This window comes from Pundamilia nyererei, unplaced genomic scaffold (genome assembly GCF_000239375.1).
Source record: "Pundamilia nyererei isolate P.nyererei 1_Seehausen unplaced genomic scaffold, PunNye1.0 scaffold00171, whole genome shotgun sequence".
Classification (NCBI taxonomy): domain Eukaryota; kingdom Metazoa; phylum Chordata; class Actinopteri; order Cichliformes; family Cichlidae; genus Pundamilia; species Pundamilia nyererei.
In genome coordinates this window covers 688966-706931 of record NW_005187572.1, presented here as the reverse complement: position 1 = coordinate 706931, position 17966 = coordinate 688966, and the positions used below count along the sequence as shown (strand labels likewise).

The window sequence follows — 17966 nt, the reverse complement described above, 5'->3', positions numbered from 1 at the left end:
AGTCCAGTATTGAGTCCAGTACAGAAACAGTAATTCAGAATACAAATCTTTGTCACTTAAGGGATAAAAAATATTTGGATATAAAAATATTTCTACACACAAATACCAACTGCAGTTGTCCAGCAACTGCAGAACAATAAAAACAGAACAATCATACACTTTACAAAAGCTCATTTCTCTTTTTAAATTAATGCTTAGAGTGGAGTTTTAATCTGGGTTGAATGCTGTCAGTGGCAAACAGTATAATCAATTCCTTTTAAAGGCACCGAGGGAGCAGTAGTTAAGGCAAAAGTTAGTCATTTATTTGAGGATGGTATACGTGTCCATCATGGCCAAACATTTCATTTCCACCCACGTAACACATGCTAAACTCCTTTATAACCAAAGCAGATACAGGCTGCTGAATTTCCCCTTCTTTGTCTTTTTCCAGAGTTCAACCTAATTAAAAAAAAATCATTTGCTAATCAAAGACATCCTTATTTCATATCTGCATCAACTTGCCAATGTGCAACTTCAACCCTCTCCACAAAACATCAACAAGCACCAGAGGCGGAGCTTGTCTCCCTCTGCTATTCAACCTGAGGACAGTTTCCATTTTGCACGACGCCGGGGACGCAGAGGTTCAGGTTGTGCACCCTCCTGTAGACGAAGTGGAAGACCTGAGCGCGCGGCCGGCTGTGGAGCTCGGCTTTGATTCGCTGAGGGTGAGTGTCTGGGGTGAGCTGCTGGCTGGTTTCCTCGTTGACCAGAAACAGAGCGTAGTTCTCAGGGTCGGAGAGCCTGAACTTCTGGGCGCACAGCGAGCAGACCTCTTCTGTGGTGGTGTACGGGTGGACGACCAGCGTTTTGGCCGTGCAGCCCACCCCCGGCTCTTGCAGCGCGACTCGGAGATAGTTCTAGAGAGAAAAGAGTTCAATTTTAGAAAACTGTAAAATGAACGAAAGCGGCATTTCTGAGGAGGTGAGCAGGCAGGAAACCCACATGCAGTGACAAAGATTTTACATGCAGTAATGTTATCAGGAGCAACATGCTGTGATGTTAGTACAGTTGAGACACAGCACCTTCCATGCCTCTGTCCAAAGCTGGATTTACTCTTACTCGTACAAGTTTGACTCACTGCCTGGATGGTCAAGGTCGGCTCAGGTCAGGTGATACCTGAAAGTCGTCCACACACGGTACTGAACGCTGGGCGGTCCGCCGGCGGTGCCACTGGTGCAGCGTGTTCCTGGCCTCGGAGCTCAGCACTCGGGCCGCCTGCTCCTCCTGGAAGTTTTTGATGAGGGACATGGCTCCGTAGGCACTGGTCAGGTAGTAACCGCCTGGGGTAAAAATTAAATACAAAAAGAAACGAAACCAACCGAAGTTAAAAAATAATTAAGAAAAATGAAGACAGTCGCGCCTTTCTGGCAGAAATGAATCTGATTTGGTGCTTAAGGGTCAAAGATATTTACCTACACAGCCGATTATTAAACATTTTCAGTTTACGTGCCAGACAGCTTGGTGCTGATGGGAAAATATTTCACTCTTGGTACATTAAACCTTCTTATTTTTTCCTTTTGAAGTGGTTCCAGCCCATTAAAAATCAAAACACTGACTGGAATTTCCTTGCTGTGAGGACTTTTCCTTCCTATGCAAGCATTTATCAAGTTTTCTCAAAGAACCTTCAATAAAAACTGGAGCTGAGAGTCACTGTAAAAGACCTCAGTGATACCGTACACCTTCTACTGAAGGCAAGACAAAGCTTTCAAAAGAAGAAACAAATATGTTAAATGACTTTAGACAGAAACTGTTGGGACACTTTGCAGTTCAGTCTTTATTTATTTTACTATTTATCATCATCCTGCGAGTGAACTTTGTGTCTTTAGTTTCCCCTAAATACCAAGCTTCATAATAAAGACATTAATGCTAAAATAAGGAAAACCTCACATTTGTTTTTTTTAATCAAACTTTAAAAGGAACTACTTCTGTAGATTTCTGGCCACTAGGGGGCAGCACAGCAGGCAAAGTCAATTTCTCCATAAGCGCATTTTAAAGACAACAGGTGAGCAGAGTGCTGTACAGCTAAAAGAACCAATTAAAATAAATGAAAGTCATTAAAAACAAAACATCTGTAACTAACTCATCAAGTAGTGATGATTTTGGTGATGATTAAACCTCTGCCCACGTGTCCCACATCATTTCCAACCAGCAGCAACGTGTAGATATTCACGACTCTTTCACTCCCGCGAACAGTAACTAACACTAGTGTTACACAACACACTGTGACATGGTTTTAGTTATAAAACATAACTCATTTGTTTCTCTTTCAGCCGGTCACGGGTTCGAAGGGTCAATGACTCATTGTTAGCAGAAGGTGTATTGCTCTATAATTTACCAGCTTTTAAAACATCGCTCCGGGCCAGTGATGGAGAGGAAAATATTTCAGTGAATCTTTAAATTCTTTAGTTTCTCAGCTTAGCGTCATGGTTGTACAGTACAGCTGTTACCAGCTGAATGTGGGAGTGTTTTTATGTTTATTCTACCAGACGCACTGCAGCATCTTTCAGAAGCCTCCTAAACATTCATCAAGAAAGCGTCACTAAAAGTGCCACCAGGCGGATTTTTGTTTAAATTAAACAGGAGGCACATGAAGCTGCACAGAACAGGAGACCCTGAGCAGACTGAACTCCACTCCTGAACGCTCCCGGCGTGAATGAAAGACATGTGATGGTGTAGTGATACACGCCTGCTTTATTCTCTGTGGTTTCGTTTACTCAGACATGACATAGATGTCACCAAGCTAAAAGTACACATGGCCCCGACAGCCACACACTCACATATACAGGCAATTATTCATTATTTAGACAAACAATGAGTAACATCCTACAGCTGAGAGCTCGTCATCTACTGTCATTAACATCGCTCATAAAACGTTTCACCCACCACAAAAAACCTGAGTGATCTGACAGCTAATATGGAGTCTGACCCTTCCTCGTTGCCGTTTCTCTGACTTATTACCTACTAAATTATTCATGAGCAGTATTTCTGTAGGATGTTTTTTTTCAAAAGAAAACAGCTCCAAGTTTGTTGCTGCTGGTAATAAAACTGATAAGAGCAGCGATACTGAATCAAAACATCAAAGCTGTAAAACCATAACAAAGAGTAATAAGATGCTGTAAAAGCTGCACAGTTATTAAAGGAAAGAGTTTGGAGATAAAACTCGGCAGGTTCATCGCTACATGCAGCAGCGGCAGATTATGCAAAATATTCCTTTCCACAATCAGTCCTGATACAACATCCTAATACTGTCAACCGGACTGTGGCAGGAAACCACTCCTCTCACAGTCTGAACTTCCACTACGTGACTTCCACCTATAATCTCGGGTATGTACATCCATTAAACTGGAAGCTTCCTGTTCTCACACAGTCAAAATGGCAAGACCTTCCTCTGACCAGGTTACAAAACGGGGTGGACCTCTTTAGCCTCACAGCACACTGGTGCGCCCAACCTGGAGAATGAAGCATGTAAACTTTAAGACGAGGTGATGTTTTCAGTGAGCAGACCTCAGAGTCTCTCTCTGCTTTATTTAAAGTCCTGCTTTAACAATGTTACACGTCAGTAGGAGAGGCTCTGTTATGACCCAATGAGCAAACTAGTTTGGTACCTAAATGTCTTGTAGACATTGATCTTTTAAAGTATAAGGCATACTGTTGTTGTAACTATTTTCACATGCAGCTAAACTGAATCATGATTAGATATCGTGAAGTTATTTTTCTAAACCATGAAAAGAATTCTGCGAATATTGAGCGAACATTTCTCAGATGGTAACTGTGTCTGTAACCGATGCACAAGTGCTGCTGTAATGTGTATGTCCTGTGTAACCGACAGGACCTACCCTCTCCTTGAAGCAGGGATGGATCCAGCAGCTCCATCATGTACTGGATCTCCGTGTCCAGCTGTGGCATGTCGCACTGAGCCACCACATAAGTGAGCATGGGCAGGAAGTCATCGGCACCGTACATCCTCCCTGGAAGGAAACAGATGGAGAGCAGAGGGGGATGTAGGTGTGGCGGGTTTGTATTTTCAAATTATTTTTCACTTTTATATGATTTTCAGTTCGTTTCCGGAGTTCGTTAGATCGTTCTCAGTTCTGCTTTCGTTTGAAAATGTTAAAACGTTTCATTTTAGTTTCGTTTTTATTCATTTTGACGTTAGGTTTAGTCATTTTTAATTGGAATTGTATGGAGGGCCTATGTATGTCAAGAGGCGTGATTTAGGAAAATCAGAACAGGTGTTACTTTTTGAAAACTCCTTTTGGAAGCAGTTGACTCACAGTCTAGACATCCAGACTCAACAAACACGCCCATCAAAGCCTCATCAGCCAAGTTGTGATAACTACTATCACAAATGAATACATTCTAAAACCACAAAATCATTTCTGTTAGTTTGAATTTTTTCCAAGAGTCTGGTTTTTCATTTTGATTTTAGAATAAAACAATGTTTTTTATATCTAATTGTAGTTTTTGGTTTCATTTCAGTTAACTACAATAACCTTGATGGTAGTCGCACAGGTCAGGCAGAGGAAGGAAAAGGAAAAAAATCACAGCTGTAAACAATCAGAGGAAACTGACAAACTGGGAACAAACGGACTTTTCCATACCTGAGTTATCCTGCATGATGGTGTAAATGAGCTTACACACTCGCAGCAGCAGTGACACCTTCTTCTCGGGGGAATACATCTTCCTCATGTTCAGGAACTTCTGCCGGATTTTCTCGATAGCCACGGCGTCAGGGGGCACGGCACCATCCACCCCGAGCTCCTGGGGCTTTTTGGTCTTAGCCAGCGCCAAGTTCTCCCTCAGCTGCTGCAAAGCTCCACTGCTCACCTGCAGCGAACAGAGACAATGCATCACTGATATCAGGGCTTCATCTTTAGCATTGCTTATCTCCTCATTTATCAAGACACTTTTCTAAGATCTTCACCTGGAAGTCATGCAAAGCCGTGTCGATGACGCTGTTCAGAGGTTTTAAGACACATTTGTGCATGGCCTTCTCCAGCACCTGGTCTGTGGAAGAGGACACACCCACACACAGACAACCGGTTAAGCACCAGACTTAATGTAATGATCATTTCTTTGAGTAATCAAATAATAAAGTGTGTCACTGTGTGTTGTGCAATGACAAGTTAAATAAAACTGAAACTGTACATTTGCTGTAACTCTTATGTACACTGCAGTTCCTGGGAACGAATGAGGTGATTTACTGGTTAACCCGAAACCATCGTCACATGCTTATGGCAGTCAGCACGCTGAAGTCATGTTCATCAACCCTGAAACTTTTCTCACATTTAACGCTGCACAGTCCTGGACTCCGTCCTCACATATGGCTTAAAGTCAGGCTAAGATTAAGTTATCAGGCTTAAATGATCCACCCTAATATCAGAGCGCGTCATCTTTAAAGACTTAATGCTTTTAATCGGTAATTAAACCCAGATGACATGTGAGAGATCACTGACAATAAGCTCAACATGAGCATTCAGTCGGCAAACCGACTTTTTGTTTTCTTTATTTGCCAAAATTGATCGTACCTGAATGTATTTCTTTCTTTTTCTTATTTCTTTTTTAATGTATTTTTTGGAAATATGGCCAGTGCACTATAAATGCATTTCAAGAAATCACATGGAAAATAAAATATCGGCGTTTTTAAAATCATTTCTACGACATGTTATTTGCATGTCAAAACGGAGACCATACCAAGAAATTCACCTCAGTCAGCTCAACGCTTCAGATGTTTCTATTCTTCAGTTGTTTTCTTTATTAGAAAATAACAACAACTCCCTCCAACTTCACCAAAAGTTGATTCTGTTCATCTGGACGTAGCAGTTTGTGGGAGCAACGTTTCGTCACTCATCCAACTGACTTCTTCAGTCTCAGCTGACTGCAGGTTTCCCCAGTCTTATAAACAGTACATACTCCTACCTCAGATATTACCAGCTGCACTCTGTGGGGCTCACATAACCACTTTATGGTTAGGAGACACTTTTGAATTCCAGTCTGTTTGCTCTCATCAGCAAAACAAATCGAAATCAGAGACCAAGTAGACTGACCTCCCCCCACTTCATGCATGTCTTTGTGACTGTGAGAGGAGAAGCCACGGAGACACGGGGAAAACACAGGGATGGTTTGGCAACAGCGCACACCACCGCGCCATCATGCTGCCAGAAGGCCGTTTAAGACAATGAACAGGAAGTAATTTGAGTATAAGGATGCACAATGTCTGGCAGCAGAGAACGCCCTCAGGCACATGATGCCCTTTACCATCCATCCTGTGATGAAATCATTTACGAGGACGTCAAGCTATCGCCGATATGTCTCCCTAATGCCAAGGCTCCTCTCACAAAGTTGCCTCCTAAACGGCAGCAGGAGAACAAATCAGATTTATCTCCACTAATCACAGCAGCATGATTTACTTTGATTAGTGGACATAACAAAAAAGCTCAAGCTGGTTGAATAATCTCTTTATTTGCTACAGTATAGTGTTTTTTGGCTCTTTTTATGTGTAAGAACAGATTCTATGAACATGTGGGCTAATGGGAAACATTTGCTATCTTAACACTAAAAAGCAGAAAAAGGTAAATAATTGGAAGAAGGATCAACGCATGCCTTTCAAAGCTGAAGCCGCAAAATGAGTAAATAAACTAAACTTTAGAGTTTGACATTCAAACACTTGAAATCAGGTTGTGTCAGATAGATTGCATGTTTATGGCTCTGATAAGGTTAAAGAGTGACTGAGCTCGAGTGTGAGCTTTAAGCATTCCGGTCATTTACCAACCTGGAAGCAGATTGTACGTGAGTGTAAATACAACGGCTCCGTCTGTACCTCTGACCCACGTACCCGGGCTTCAAACCATTTCCTCAACTATGCCCAGCATGCTGCATTTCACACAATCGTGTGTTATTGTTCACTGACAGCGAGTATTCATGCAGCACAGGCAACCCCAGCCTCCGGGCGCCGTTTATGCCAGACTTATGCAATGATTTACGCAGAACAAAGTACAGTGCATGCACGCACAGGAATCCTGTTCTTATGAAGAATTGGTATTCTGTTTTGCTTTCTTTGTGAGCCACAGAAGTACAGGATGACTACCTCCCAATTATCCCGCTCACTCTGTACGAGAGCCAAGTGCTGTGGCTCACCTGAGACAAGGGCTTGGCGAGTCCTTTATTGCAAAATGCTTACAGATATAAATCTAGAGCCATAAAAAGGAAGCCTTGGACGACTCTGTTAGATCCTCACGTGCACACAAGGACGTGATCGGAGCCTCCTCAGGATCGACCGTTACATTTTCTGACTTTCTGATTTGTTGTTAGGTTTTATCTCAAAAGCAATTAAATGGGGAGGCAAACACGTACTCCTACATCTGACGGAACACCAGAAGCGCATAGTAAATATCTCATTTACTGATTTACACCCCGCCTTTCTTCGTCATTCACATTCTCTGTTTACTTATGAATTGGGGTGTGTGCTGCCAGTCAAAAGCCTCCCTATAAGCTAACCATTCTGCTTCTCCCACTCACAATACTTCAAGTGTTGCACTCTCTAAAATCACTCCAAATTTTGCACTTCAAGCCCTCCTTTTCATTATAAACACAACAGAACATTTTGTTCTGCTGCAACATAACTGCACTCCCCAGTATTTCTGTAAACACGCCCGAGAGGCTCGAAGGGTCACCTTAGCTCAACTTCTCCTTTTTCACAGTTATGTGTGAGTGTAACATGACATCAGGCGGACTGTCGGCTCTCAGCTCGGACTTTTTATTCTGACAGCTGACAAACGAGGGCTTAATCTGAGCCACTTTATACTCATTTATGTTTCAGTTCTGGTGCTCACAAATGTTCCAGCAGGCTGGATGTGGCTCAGACGTTCTGAGCTGGGTGTTAGACTTGGCCAAAACCCACAACACACCTCATTTGGCTCATGTAAGGTGGATGTGGGGCTAAGTTTAGGCAGCCAGACTCAGCCTGATACATGAGCGTCACTCAAGGCCAAACGTGGCTCACAGGAAACTGAAGATGTGGGCCACATTTGGGCCAATGACTAGTAAAGTAGATTTCCATTTTGCAAACTATTGAATCAAAGTCTGCCTGCTTATTAAACATGTTTCCATTAGTTCTCCTCTCCAAAGGGAACCTTTGTGAGCGCGAGATTGTTTATGTGCGGTCTGTTAGGACAATCAGAAAGGATCATTTCTCTGTCCCTGAACAAGGCTTTGCTGTTATTGTTTACAATGAACAAGGGGATGTGAGATGTGTGCAAAGACATGCTCACATATTCTGCAAAGCAAGTGCACAATAATCTGATCAGAATGAAGCGTCCCTTTCAGAGAGTTTTCCATATGTGCAAACTATTTTTTCAAATGTTCTGACATCACTGAGAAAGCAACACTTTAAAAAAAACATATCCAGCAGGACCTGATGGATCCTAACACGAGCAGCAGTATAATGATAATAATGAATGAAATGAAGGCATACGAAGGTACTTTTTGACACAGTTCTGTAGCCTTGAGTCCTGACATTTAATAACAGCCCCACCAAGTTAAATATACACTTAAAAGCAACACCTGCCCTTCAAAGTCAAACTCAACTACAGTGTGAGATTATGGCGACAAACACAGGCCAGGAATAACTCACTAGGGCACAGCACGCTGGCATGTGTGTAATTCAACACAGCTAATGAGGCATGCTAATATGGAAAGTTCAACGACACAATGCAAGGCTTCAGCACTGTCGATGAATGTAGGGATTTTGAAACCCTCTGAATCACTAATGGCCCAACATATCTGGAATGTGAACATGTAGAGATCTGAAAGCTGTCAGATATATAACAAAACATGACACACGCCCACACCTGCACCCACACAAAGATCTTTTACAAAGTCAGGACGAGCTCATACTACAAATCTCCAAGTCACATTTCACTTGAAACACTTACCAATCTGGTCCTCGGGTATGAGGGACTCAATAGGAGGGTCGAGCTCAGAGCTCTGGCGCAGGTAAGCCTTCATCTGTGTCATAAACTGCCTGAGAGTCTGCAGAAAATCCATCCCTGATGTGTGACAGCTTCGATTCTCCTGAACGAAGCCGATGTAGTCCTGAACCAGGGAACCAAAGTACGAGCTTTTGTCCCTGGACAGCTCAGCGATCCTTTTCACCGTCCGCCTCTCCGGGGTCATGAGGGAGCTGAGCATGCCGCTGACCTTACTGAAGCGCCCCTTCAAGGCCCTGGGAAGGATGAAGGAACTACCGCTTATATTCACGCCGACCTTTCGGCTCCGGGCTCTGAAGGATGGACGGAGGCGCATTTCTAAGTCTGTCTCCATGCCAACTCCGTAGTCCTCCTCCTCTTCTTCCCCATCGTCATCGTCCTCACTGCTGTCCTCCACCGGGTCTTGGTGATTTAGGTGTAATGATGGGGTAGGGGTCAGGGCCAGGGAGAATCCAGGAGACTGGGAGTATTCCAGTGAGTCGGAGGAAGAAGTAGACATGCTCATGTCGCTGAGTCGCTGGTGTCCCCTCTCATTAGGACCGGACGGACTCTCCAGATCCGCAGGGGTGGCAGATTGAGGCTGGCAGGATGGCAGTTTGGCACGAGACAGGGCCTTGGCGATGGTCTCATCATCCAGGGCAATGTGGCAGCGGTGAGACTCCAAATCCGGCTTCTTTGGCCTCGGAGGCGGTGGGTTTGAAGTCACGGGGATTGGTGAGCTGCCACTTTTGGATGATCCGCTGTGCTTGATGCCCATCGAAGGTCGAGCGGGTGCCGGGCGCTTATTTGAGGATTGGTGCTGCCTTGTAATTACAGCCTCTGGCATGCTCTTCGGTCTGGCAGTAGCTGCTGGAGGTCCAGGTGGAGGTGGGGCAGGACGCCGGCGTGGCATCGAGCGCGGCGGCGGGGGGCGAGGGGGGCGCGATTTGCTGTTGGGTTTGATTTTGTCCACGTGTGGATCACTGCTTTGGCTGCCAGTTAAAGGCTTTGATTCCTCTGCATTCTCCAGGGTGGACTCGACAGCCTTTGAGGGCGGCTCCTCCTCAGAGCTGCTACGGCGGTGCGGATGGGTTTGGAGAAAGAGCGGGTTAACAAAGCACAGAGGACCGCTGGAATGTCTTCTCTCTAGGTGAAAGTTAGGTGGAGGTGCATGGGATTGTAAGGTTGCCGGTGCGCTGTCACAGTGAGCCCTGGTGTGTCTCTGCTGTGACCCCTCGACCTCGCTGTTCCTGTTGGTCCGCTGGGGGCTGAGGGTCCGGCTCAGAGGGCGACAGGGACGGGGGGAGGTGTGCCGCTGACTGCACAGGGCAGAGTCCCAGAAACCTGTAACACACAGACGTAAAGAAACCGTCAGAGGCAAACATTGACCAGCGTCTCCTGAGACAAGTCAAAACTCCCACAGAGAATAAATCCTCAGAGCAGCTGCTGTGTTCAAATTAAAGCAGCAGCAGAGTTTTCAGCAGGTTCTCACCACTAACTTTGTTGGCTCCCTTTAAGTTTTCAAAGTTTTGTCCGTCTTTCCTGCTCGTTTGTCGTCTAGAAGTGTTCCATACTCAGCCCGTGCCTCTCTGCTCTGACTCACTGGATGCCGACACACACCCAGAGAGAGGGAGCCACACATGCTAATCACACAGTGGGAGGGCACTAAAAACTCCACATAGCCACAGTCCCTCCACCCCTTTCTTCCTGCTCTGCATTTCCTTGTAGCTCTGAGTCGATTCAGTATCAGTCTTCTTTCTTCCTAATATCTAGTGTTAAATGTAAAGTCTGTGAATCTCATTTGAACAACGTTCTTCTTCTGTTTCTTTCTTACACTGACAGTGCATAAACATGAAAGGGGAGTGGAGGAAATGCTCTCTCACTCCACTGAATCATCCCATTGTTTTCAGCTGCTTGGCAAGACAGACCTCATTCTAACACAGCTGCTGCGAGAACAACTACAAAATAAAGCATCTGTGGAATCCCATCATAAACGCACGGCTACAGCATAAAGATTGAACCACCCTTTAAGAGAACAGACAACAAATAATCCACACTCAGCATACATCTACACAGTTGTTGCCACTTAAAAATGGAGACAAACTCGGGGGAAATGAAGAAGCAGCTCCAGTTGCTAGGTCAGTTTCATATGTCCTGTAATCCTTTGGTGTCTGGGGACTGAAAGCTGCCTGTGGGATTCTTGCTGGTCCATGTGAGCAACGAGCACCTGACACTGTAGTGTGTGTCAGCAAGCAACCCTACAGCAAGCAACCCAACCTGAATAAACACCACACGTAAAACTGACTGACCGCAGAGTGGGCTGAGCGCAGTTCCCCTTTATCCAAGTAAAGACGTGCACTTTAAAGTGCCTCAAACACACTTTCACTTAGCTTAAATACTACAAACAAGACATTTGTTTATACTGAGTGAAGCTCACCACATTAAAACCACAGGTTTGTTTTTTTTAGATATAAATAAATTTATTAATTCAATGCAGAAGTTACTGACAATAATAACCTCATCACTTCCTGCATGTGCTGCAAACTAAAACAATATCAGGAAAGCAAGGAATCTTCCACCAGAGATTCCTTAAGGTTTTTATTGTGAAATATCCATGCAGGAAGTCTTTAGAGTCTTTCGTCTGCCCATAGACTGTATATAAATGATGGATGAAGTGACAGTGATGTAACCTATGCTGCTGCCATGTTTTTTTTAGAGCTAGTAAATACCATGTTCAGGTGAGAGGGTGTTAAATTATCAGCTACATAAACGATCTACCTACAATGCACAATGCTAATGTGCTAATGTGCGCTATGCAACAAAGTAATACAACATGAATTTCTAACAACTACTGATTTCACTAACCAAACTGTAGCACAAACACTTTGGATGGTCTTGCCTCACAGCATAATATTTGTCAGATTAAGTTATTACAAAGGGAAAAACTAACCATAAAGACCAAAACTGTTTTTGCAGCACGCTGTAAACATGGTGATTTCTGCTGTGAAGCCAGACATGCAAGATTTAACATGTGTATGGGGATTTACTTGCTTAAACAATGTTTGCGTGCCTTAATAAGTGGATACAGGTTAATTTAAGTCGCCACATTTGCATAATTTTCCAAACCCAGAAGTCCCCACTTGGTCTGCAACAATTTTTAGGTAGGTTTTAAAAAGTGACCCTTGTGTCTGTCTGCGGTTTTAATGATGATGTCAGCAATGCTAACATGCATTTGTTAGAGTGGTATCTCACTTTGCAACGAGCAGCAGTAATCTGTAGTATTTTGCATTCTAAATGGAAAGTTAATGTCTAAACTGAGATGACCAAACTCACAGCACTGCTAACAAAAGTCATGCCGATAGGGAGGATAAGAGTTCAGCCTCATGAGAGATAAACTAACTGATTCACGGGAGGCGCAAGATAAGTTTTGTTTCTTTGTTTTTTCCCTTACATGTGCGTGGCCAGAGTCCACAACGGTCTGCTGTTTGTCTTTAAATAGAAGCAGTCCAATGACGAAGGGGAGTTTCCCTCAATGACAGGATAATCTTGTAAATCCGGCATTAAAGAAACTGGCTAATACTTAAAGGATGTTTCGGCCACTGTGCTTCATCACAAAGTAACTCTGCACGCTTCCACCCACATCCATTCATAGAAGACTGTGCAAAAACAATGATAGCGTTTCATCTTGGTAATGCTGCACGTATTATGTTAGCACACATGCTTGCAAGCCTTTTGTGTTTTTATACAGGTCTGAATGCAGTGCAATGGCATGTGTGTGCTCAGACAGCAGTTGGCCGTCTGTAGCTTTCCACTCGCCACTCCCTTCTCTCCCTCATCAGGGGTGAGTTATGTCGTAGGCTTCTGCTGACTCACCCGCAGTTTCACAGGAGCTGAGCTTAGAGTAACTCGGAGCGATGTGAGCAAATCTGCTATGAAACCCGACCAGGATAGTCAGTGTGAGGGAAAACAAACAGAGCACCTGCAGCACGAACACTGACCTTTTTATCTTTGCTTTGTTTGCCTGCCTGCACTTTACAGATCAGTAACCAGGTAATATTACAATTTCCAGTAGATACATCGAGCAAAAACTCAAACTGGAAAGCAAATTAAAAAGATTTGGAAACCAAATGAACAGTCTGAGTTCAACGCACTAAGATTGAAAAGCAGCCTTTACTTACTTACTCCTCTAGTTTACATTAAGTGAAAATAATAGCACTAAAGAAACTATGTACCTATATTAAAGTACCTATGCAGTGATTTCTACTCTGTTTGAGCACTCGAGCAATAGTTTCTTCCTGTCAGGACAAAGCTGAAGGAAACTGATTAGCCAAGCAAGAGAGAAGAAATCATAACAATTAGAATAAAAAAAACAAAACTATTTATCAGTTTGCCTAGCACTTTTAATATAAGGGATAGAAAATACTAAATTAGCATGAGCCTTAGGTCCTAAAGACAATATCAAACTGGGTGTGAAAAGTGAAGCCAATGCACAAAAGACAAGGTAATCCCATCTAATGGGTTGACTTGAAAAAAGTCCTTAAAAACACTTCATTGCTAAAGGTTTTCACTCATCTATCCAAACACAGCTGTATGAAAATCAAGCACCGACAGAAAGGGTCGCTCTCAGGAGCTCGGTGAATTCCCGCATGGTGCTGTGATACTCTTTAAACACTTTCTCTAAGACTTTAGGGACTCAGTCACTCATTTGAGGTCATATTGAAAAAAACATTAGGTCCCATTTGTAAATTTTGATCATTTTAAGTTTCAGTACCGTCAGGCTGCAGCACCTGCGGTGTGAGACGGACAGATTTCACAGGTCTTTCCTCCCTTCTGCTGTGAAACTCCACAACATGGTCTCTGCAGATGACCACACATGTGCAGACAGACACACACACACATCCAATACACAACGATAACTTTCGCCCCATCTCCCTGATGTGCAATAGTACCAACTGCAATTTCCCAGTTTGGCCGTTTTTTGTTCTGTTTGGTATAGTATGTTATTCTGTCATATCGTATTCTATTCTATTGTTTGTTTGTTTTTTCATTTTTCTTAATTTTTACTGTTCTTAACTTACTTTCTGCTGTGACCAAAACATTTCCCACATGTGGGACAGTCTCGGTCGTTGTGTCCTTGGGCGAGACACTTCACCCGTTGCCTACTGGTGGTGGTCAGAGGGCCCGGTGGCGCCAGTGTCCGGCAGCCTCGCCTCTGTCAGTGCGCCCCAGGGTGGCTGTGGCTACAATGTAGCTGCCATCACCAGTGTGAATGTGTGCGTGAATGGGTGGATGACTGGATGTGTAAAGCGCTTTGGGGTCCTTAGGGACTAGAAAAGCGCTATATAAATACAGGCCATTTACCATTTACCATTAATAAAGGTTTATCTTATCTTATCATCCACATTATAGACTTAAAGGCTCATTTCGAGGCTTCATAATGGAACTTCAATAATCAGCAGCTGATGTCACGATAGCTACATCCTTCTTTTATGCCATTTATGGTGGAGGTGCAATAACCACATTATCAAGACATACCAGGTAGAATTTACCATGAATTAAGTGCAGACAACTTGGAGATATACTTGTGAGAAATCCAACATGTTCATTCAGGGTGTGAGTTTACAAAGCAGCAAGGCTACCTGCTCCAAGCTGAGCCACCTCCTCCAGCTCTTTCTGGGTCTTGGCTGAAGCTATGGCCTCTGGGAGTTTGAGTGTGAATGGCAGGATATCTCTAAAGAGACAAAAACAAATTAAAATGTGTTAAGAAAGCAGAAGAAGGGATGAACATAGGAGCTGAAGTAGCTGTCGAATTAAAGGTCAGTTGTGAAAGAAACGTGCATGTGTGACAGATTTATGTTTATCCATCGTCCTCGTTTGACATAAAATCCTGGAACAAAAGTGATGACGCCTCAAGTCTGGTTGGCAAAACACGACCTAAACACGGTCATACAGATAAGTGCCTTCATAACACACCCTTGGTTTTCCACTGCACTACATTAACGCCACTTTAATACAGCGCTACAGATACACACACACCCCGTGCTCAGACTTCATAAAGCGAACATGCAGCTGAAGACAATATCTAAAGACAATTTTGTGTCCATTTAATTGTCTGCTTTGTTGTGTCTGGCATTTCTTTCAGCTCAACTATTTCCTGTGTCTGTCTGCGTTGCCCCAGCTGGCACGATATAAAACAAGAAGCGAAAGCCGTGAGCGCTGAGAGCGGACTGCTTACTCGACATTATCCTCATCCATGCTTGAATCATCACAAAGCAACAGCAAAGAAAACCAAACAAAGAAGCTGCCTTAGGTGGGGCATTTACCTGCTGATACAGTAAAAGGCCACGAGCCGGAACAGGTCTGCAAAGCTGATCCCAGATCCATCGAGAGAAAAGGCTGTAGGCAGATGAAATTTACAAAGATCTCATCAGATTTCACACACAGGAAGTTAATGACATGCAGTGCAAGAGTTCACCGAGGGATTTCTCGCCTAATCAGCATTTTTTCAGGCTTGTTTATACTGATGAGATGGTACTTGTGTCAGAAGAATTAAATAAACGAGCCCAACAATTCAACTCAAAGAAAAAAAAGGTTCTCAAAGGATAAATTAAAAGGATGTGACTGCAACATTTCCAGACCACCTTTGTCAGTTACCCAGGGTTTCTCCTCTTCACTGACTCCAGGTACAAACTGCACATGCCCACTTCTCCGTCGCTTCTGGAAGAACAGGTCAATAATCCAGAAGCGCAACAAGTTTTACAAGTTCTCTTATCTCCTCTGGTTATTTTCCCTCTTTTGAACTGGCAGTTATAACACCAGGTCAGGGTGTCGAGTTCCCTCACTGTCCTCACGCCACATAACAAATATGAGGATATAAACATGTCATCTTGTGTTCTGATTGCTGAAGGCAAAGAGACTCTTGCATGAATCTGTGGTGAGAAATAATAAAAGTGGACGTGCCAATAACTGACTGGTCTTGGCGTACTTAGAAAGCTGGTGCGTTCGGTTTTTGGTGCAACGTTTTCATCATAGATGTACATAAAAAATCGATTACATCAGCCACTGCTTTGTGACGTCTCTTTGTGAAACCTTCATCATGAGTGCAGGTCAGATGGGACACATTTATGATGTTAGCAGGCTACATTTGTTCATAAAAGGATACAGATCAACAGTCTTTCCTGAGTTTCAAGTTTTATTGAATACAATATGATATTCATGCTGTAAATTAAGGTGACCGAGTTCAAAGGTACACCTGCTGTGAGCACACTTCTGTCTCACAGTGAGATCTGCATCATGTCTGGCTACACAACGTTAAGGTGGCCGTGGCCAAGAAGCTCGAGGCGTCAAGAATGAGACTATAAAACAGCAGGCGATGTCACGATGACTACCTCAGATCATGAGTTCTGATGAGTTTGATCATTTTCTCATTTATTATTTTTTATTTCTAGTATTTAGATCTCTAGTATCTGAAATTAGACCACGAAATAACTCAACATCTACATAAACTGACAAAATCTGGGACAGTTTTGAGATATCCTCAACAGCTGTTGAATGGATGTCATAGACCTAAGAGTTCAAATCTCTCTTAGGTGATTTTCACCTCATTTGAGACATCTTGGCTCTCTGATACACATTTAGAGAAGTGGCTTTGAGCTTTTAGTTTCCATACAGTCACATACAAAGACAGAAGTTACTCTTCTCATTATGTGCACAGGCAGAGTTTCACAAAGGAAACTTTTCTAAAGTTGTATTTATATATATACATAATTAAAAGTTCACTTCAAACACTGTGTACAGGGCTAGCTTGACGAGGCACGCCAACTATAGAGCAGCTAGAAGAAAAAGCAGGCCTAAGGCACAATCCCATCTGTGCTGTCATTTCAGCAGGGAAAATCCACAGCTGGTATGTCGTCACTTCTTGGCAGTGTTGCAGCTCAATGACTAATGCTTACCATACATGCAACTGATTTACTTTAATATCTCAGATGTTAATGTTACAATTAAAAATGACTGTTTAACAGTTCAATAAAGCTTCCACACAGCTTAAGGAAGAACCACAACAAGCAGGCACAACTGCAAAGAGCTTTAGATGAAAGAGGTCAGCGCAGGTATGCTGCACAAGCACAAAGGTGACGAAAATCGTGGCTGCTGTGCGTGTTTGCTGAAGATGAGTACTATAATTGCTCTTACTTAAACAGAAGCCTGTGTATGTTATGTGTTTTCACATGGCAAACCCTCAGGACAAAAGTTAAATCTAGACGAAAGGTTCATTTCAGCAGTCATTTGTTTGTAAAACCCACATTTCCAGTATCACCAGTCAAGCCTTATAGGGCTGGCTCTTTCAGCAGTTGTAGTTTGGACACTGTCTACGAGCAAAAACAAGATGAGGTCAGGATGAGTTTGGAGATCTAAGGTGAAGCACCGTCAGAGGAAATGTGTTAAAATAGTAAAGATACAATAGAAAATGTTGGATTTGTTTTTAATGTAACAACATTTCGGCTTCATTATCTTAACTGGATGCTCTGCTTATTTCCTAGTCTGCTCCCATCTCACTTCCTGAGCTGCGTTCACCAAAAATCACAGGAAGTTATAGTTTTTGGTTTATTCTGTGTATCCTGTGTGGGTTTACAGCTCCTGCCTGGAATCAGCTGCACAGCTCTTCTGCTTCTGACTGAACTGCTGCCTGCCTTAAACTGGACACTGCAGGGAAGTTTTCTTTTAACTTCAAGCGTCTTCTGTTCTCGTGCAACATTTAATGGCTTTGGCTCTTTGTTTATTCTTTGATTTATCCGGATGACCAAATTCTAACTATAGGTTTTAAAATCCTCGTACAAGCAAGTCTTGTAACTTGGGAAGTTGGCATGAATGCAGGAGGTTATTTTTAAGCCCCAAACTAAAGAGAGAGTCACAGCTTTCATTTCATTGGTCAGTGGGACATAAAACTGGCCTGACTTACCATCC

At 43.2% G+C, this 17966-nt stretch overlaps 1 protein-coding gene across 3 annotated transcripts in view; it reads right to left on the bottom strand.

Moving 5' to 3' along the window:
* Positions 1-280: 280 nt before the first annotated feature.
* Positions 281-17966, bottom strand: part of LOC102206420 (ras and Rab interactor 2) — a 40543-nt gene continuing 22857 nt past the window's right edge. Inside the window, exons 6-13 of one of the 3 annotated variants that reach the window (XM_005746011.1) lie at positions 15329-15401; positions 14645-14736; positions 8973-10349; positions 4964-5046; positions 4641-4866; positions 3876-4007; positions 1156-1319; positions 281-896 (exon numbers count right to left, since the gene is read on the bottom strand). In XM_005746011.1, coding sequence (XP_005746068.1) covers positions 570-896; positions 1156-1319; positions 3876-4007; positions 4641-4866; positions 4964-5046; positions 8973-10349; positions 14645-14736; positions 15329-15401 — 2474 coding nt within the window. In that variant the 3' untranslated portion in view covers positions 281-569. Of the gene's footprint in view, positions 897-1098; positions 1320-3875; positions 4008-4640; positions 4867-4963; positions 5047-8972; positions 10350-14644; positions 14737-15328; positions 15402-17966 lie in introns of all 3 variants that reach the window. The other 2 variants (XM_005746012.1, XM_005746013.1) reach the window with 2 other exon arrangements.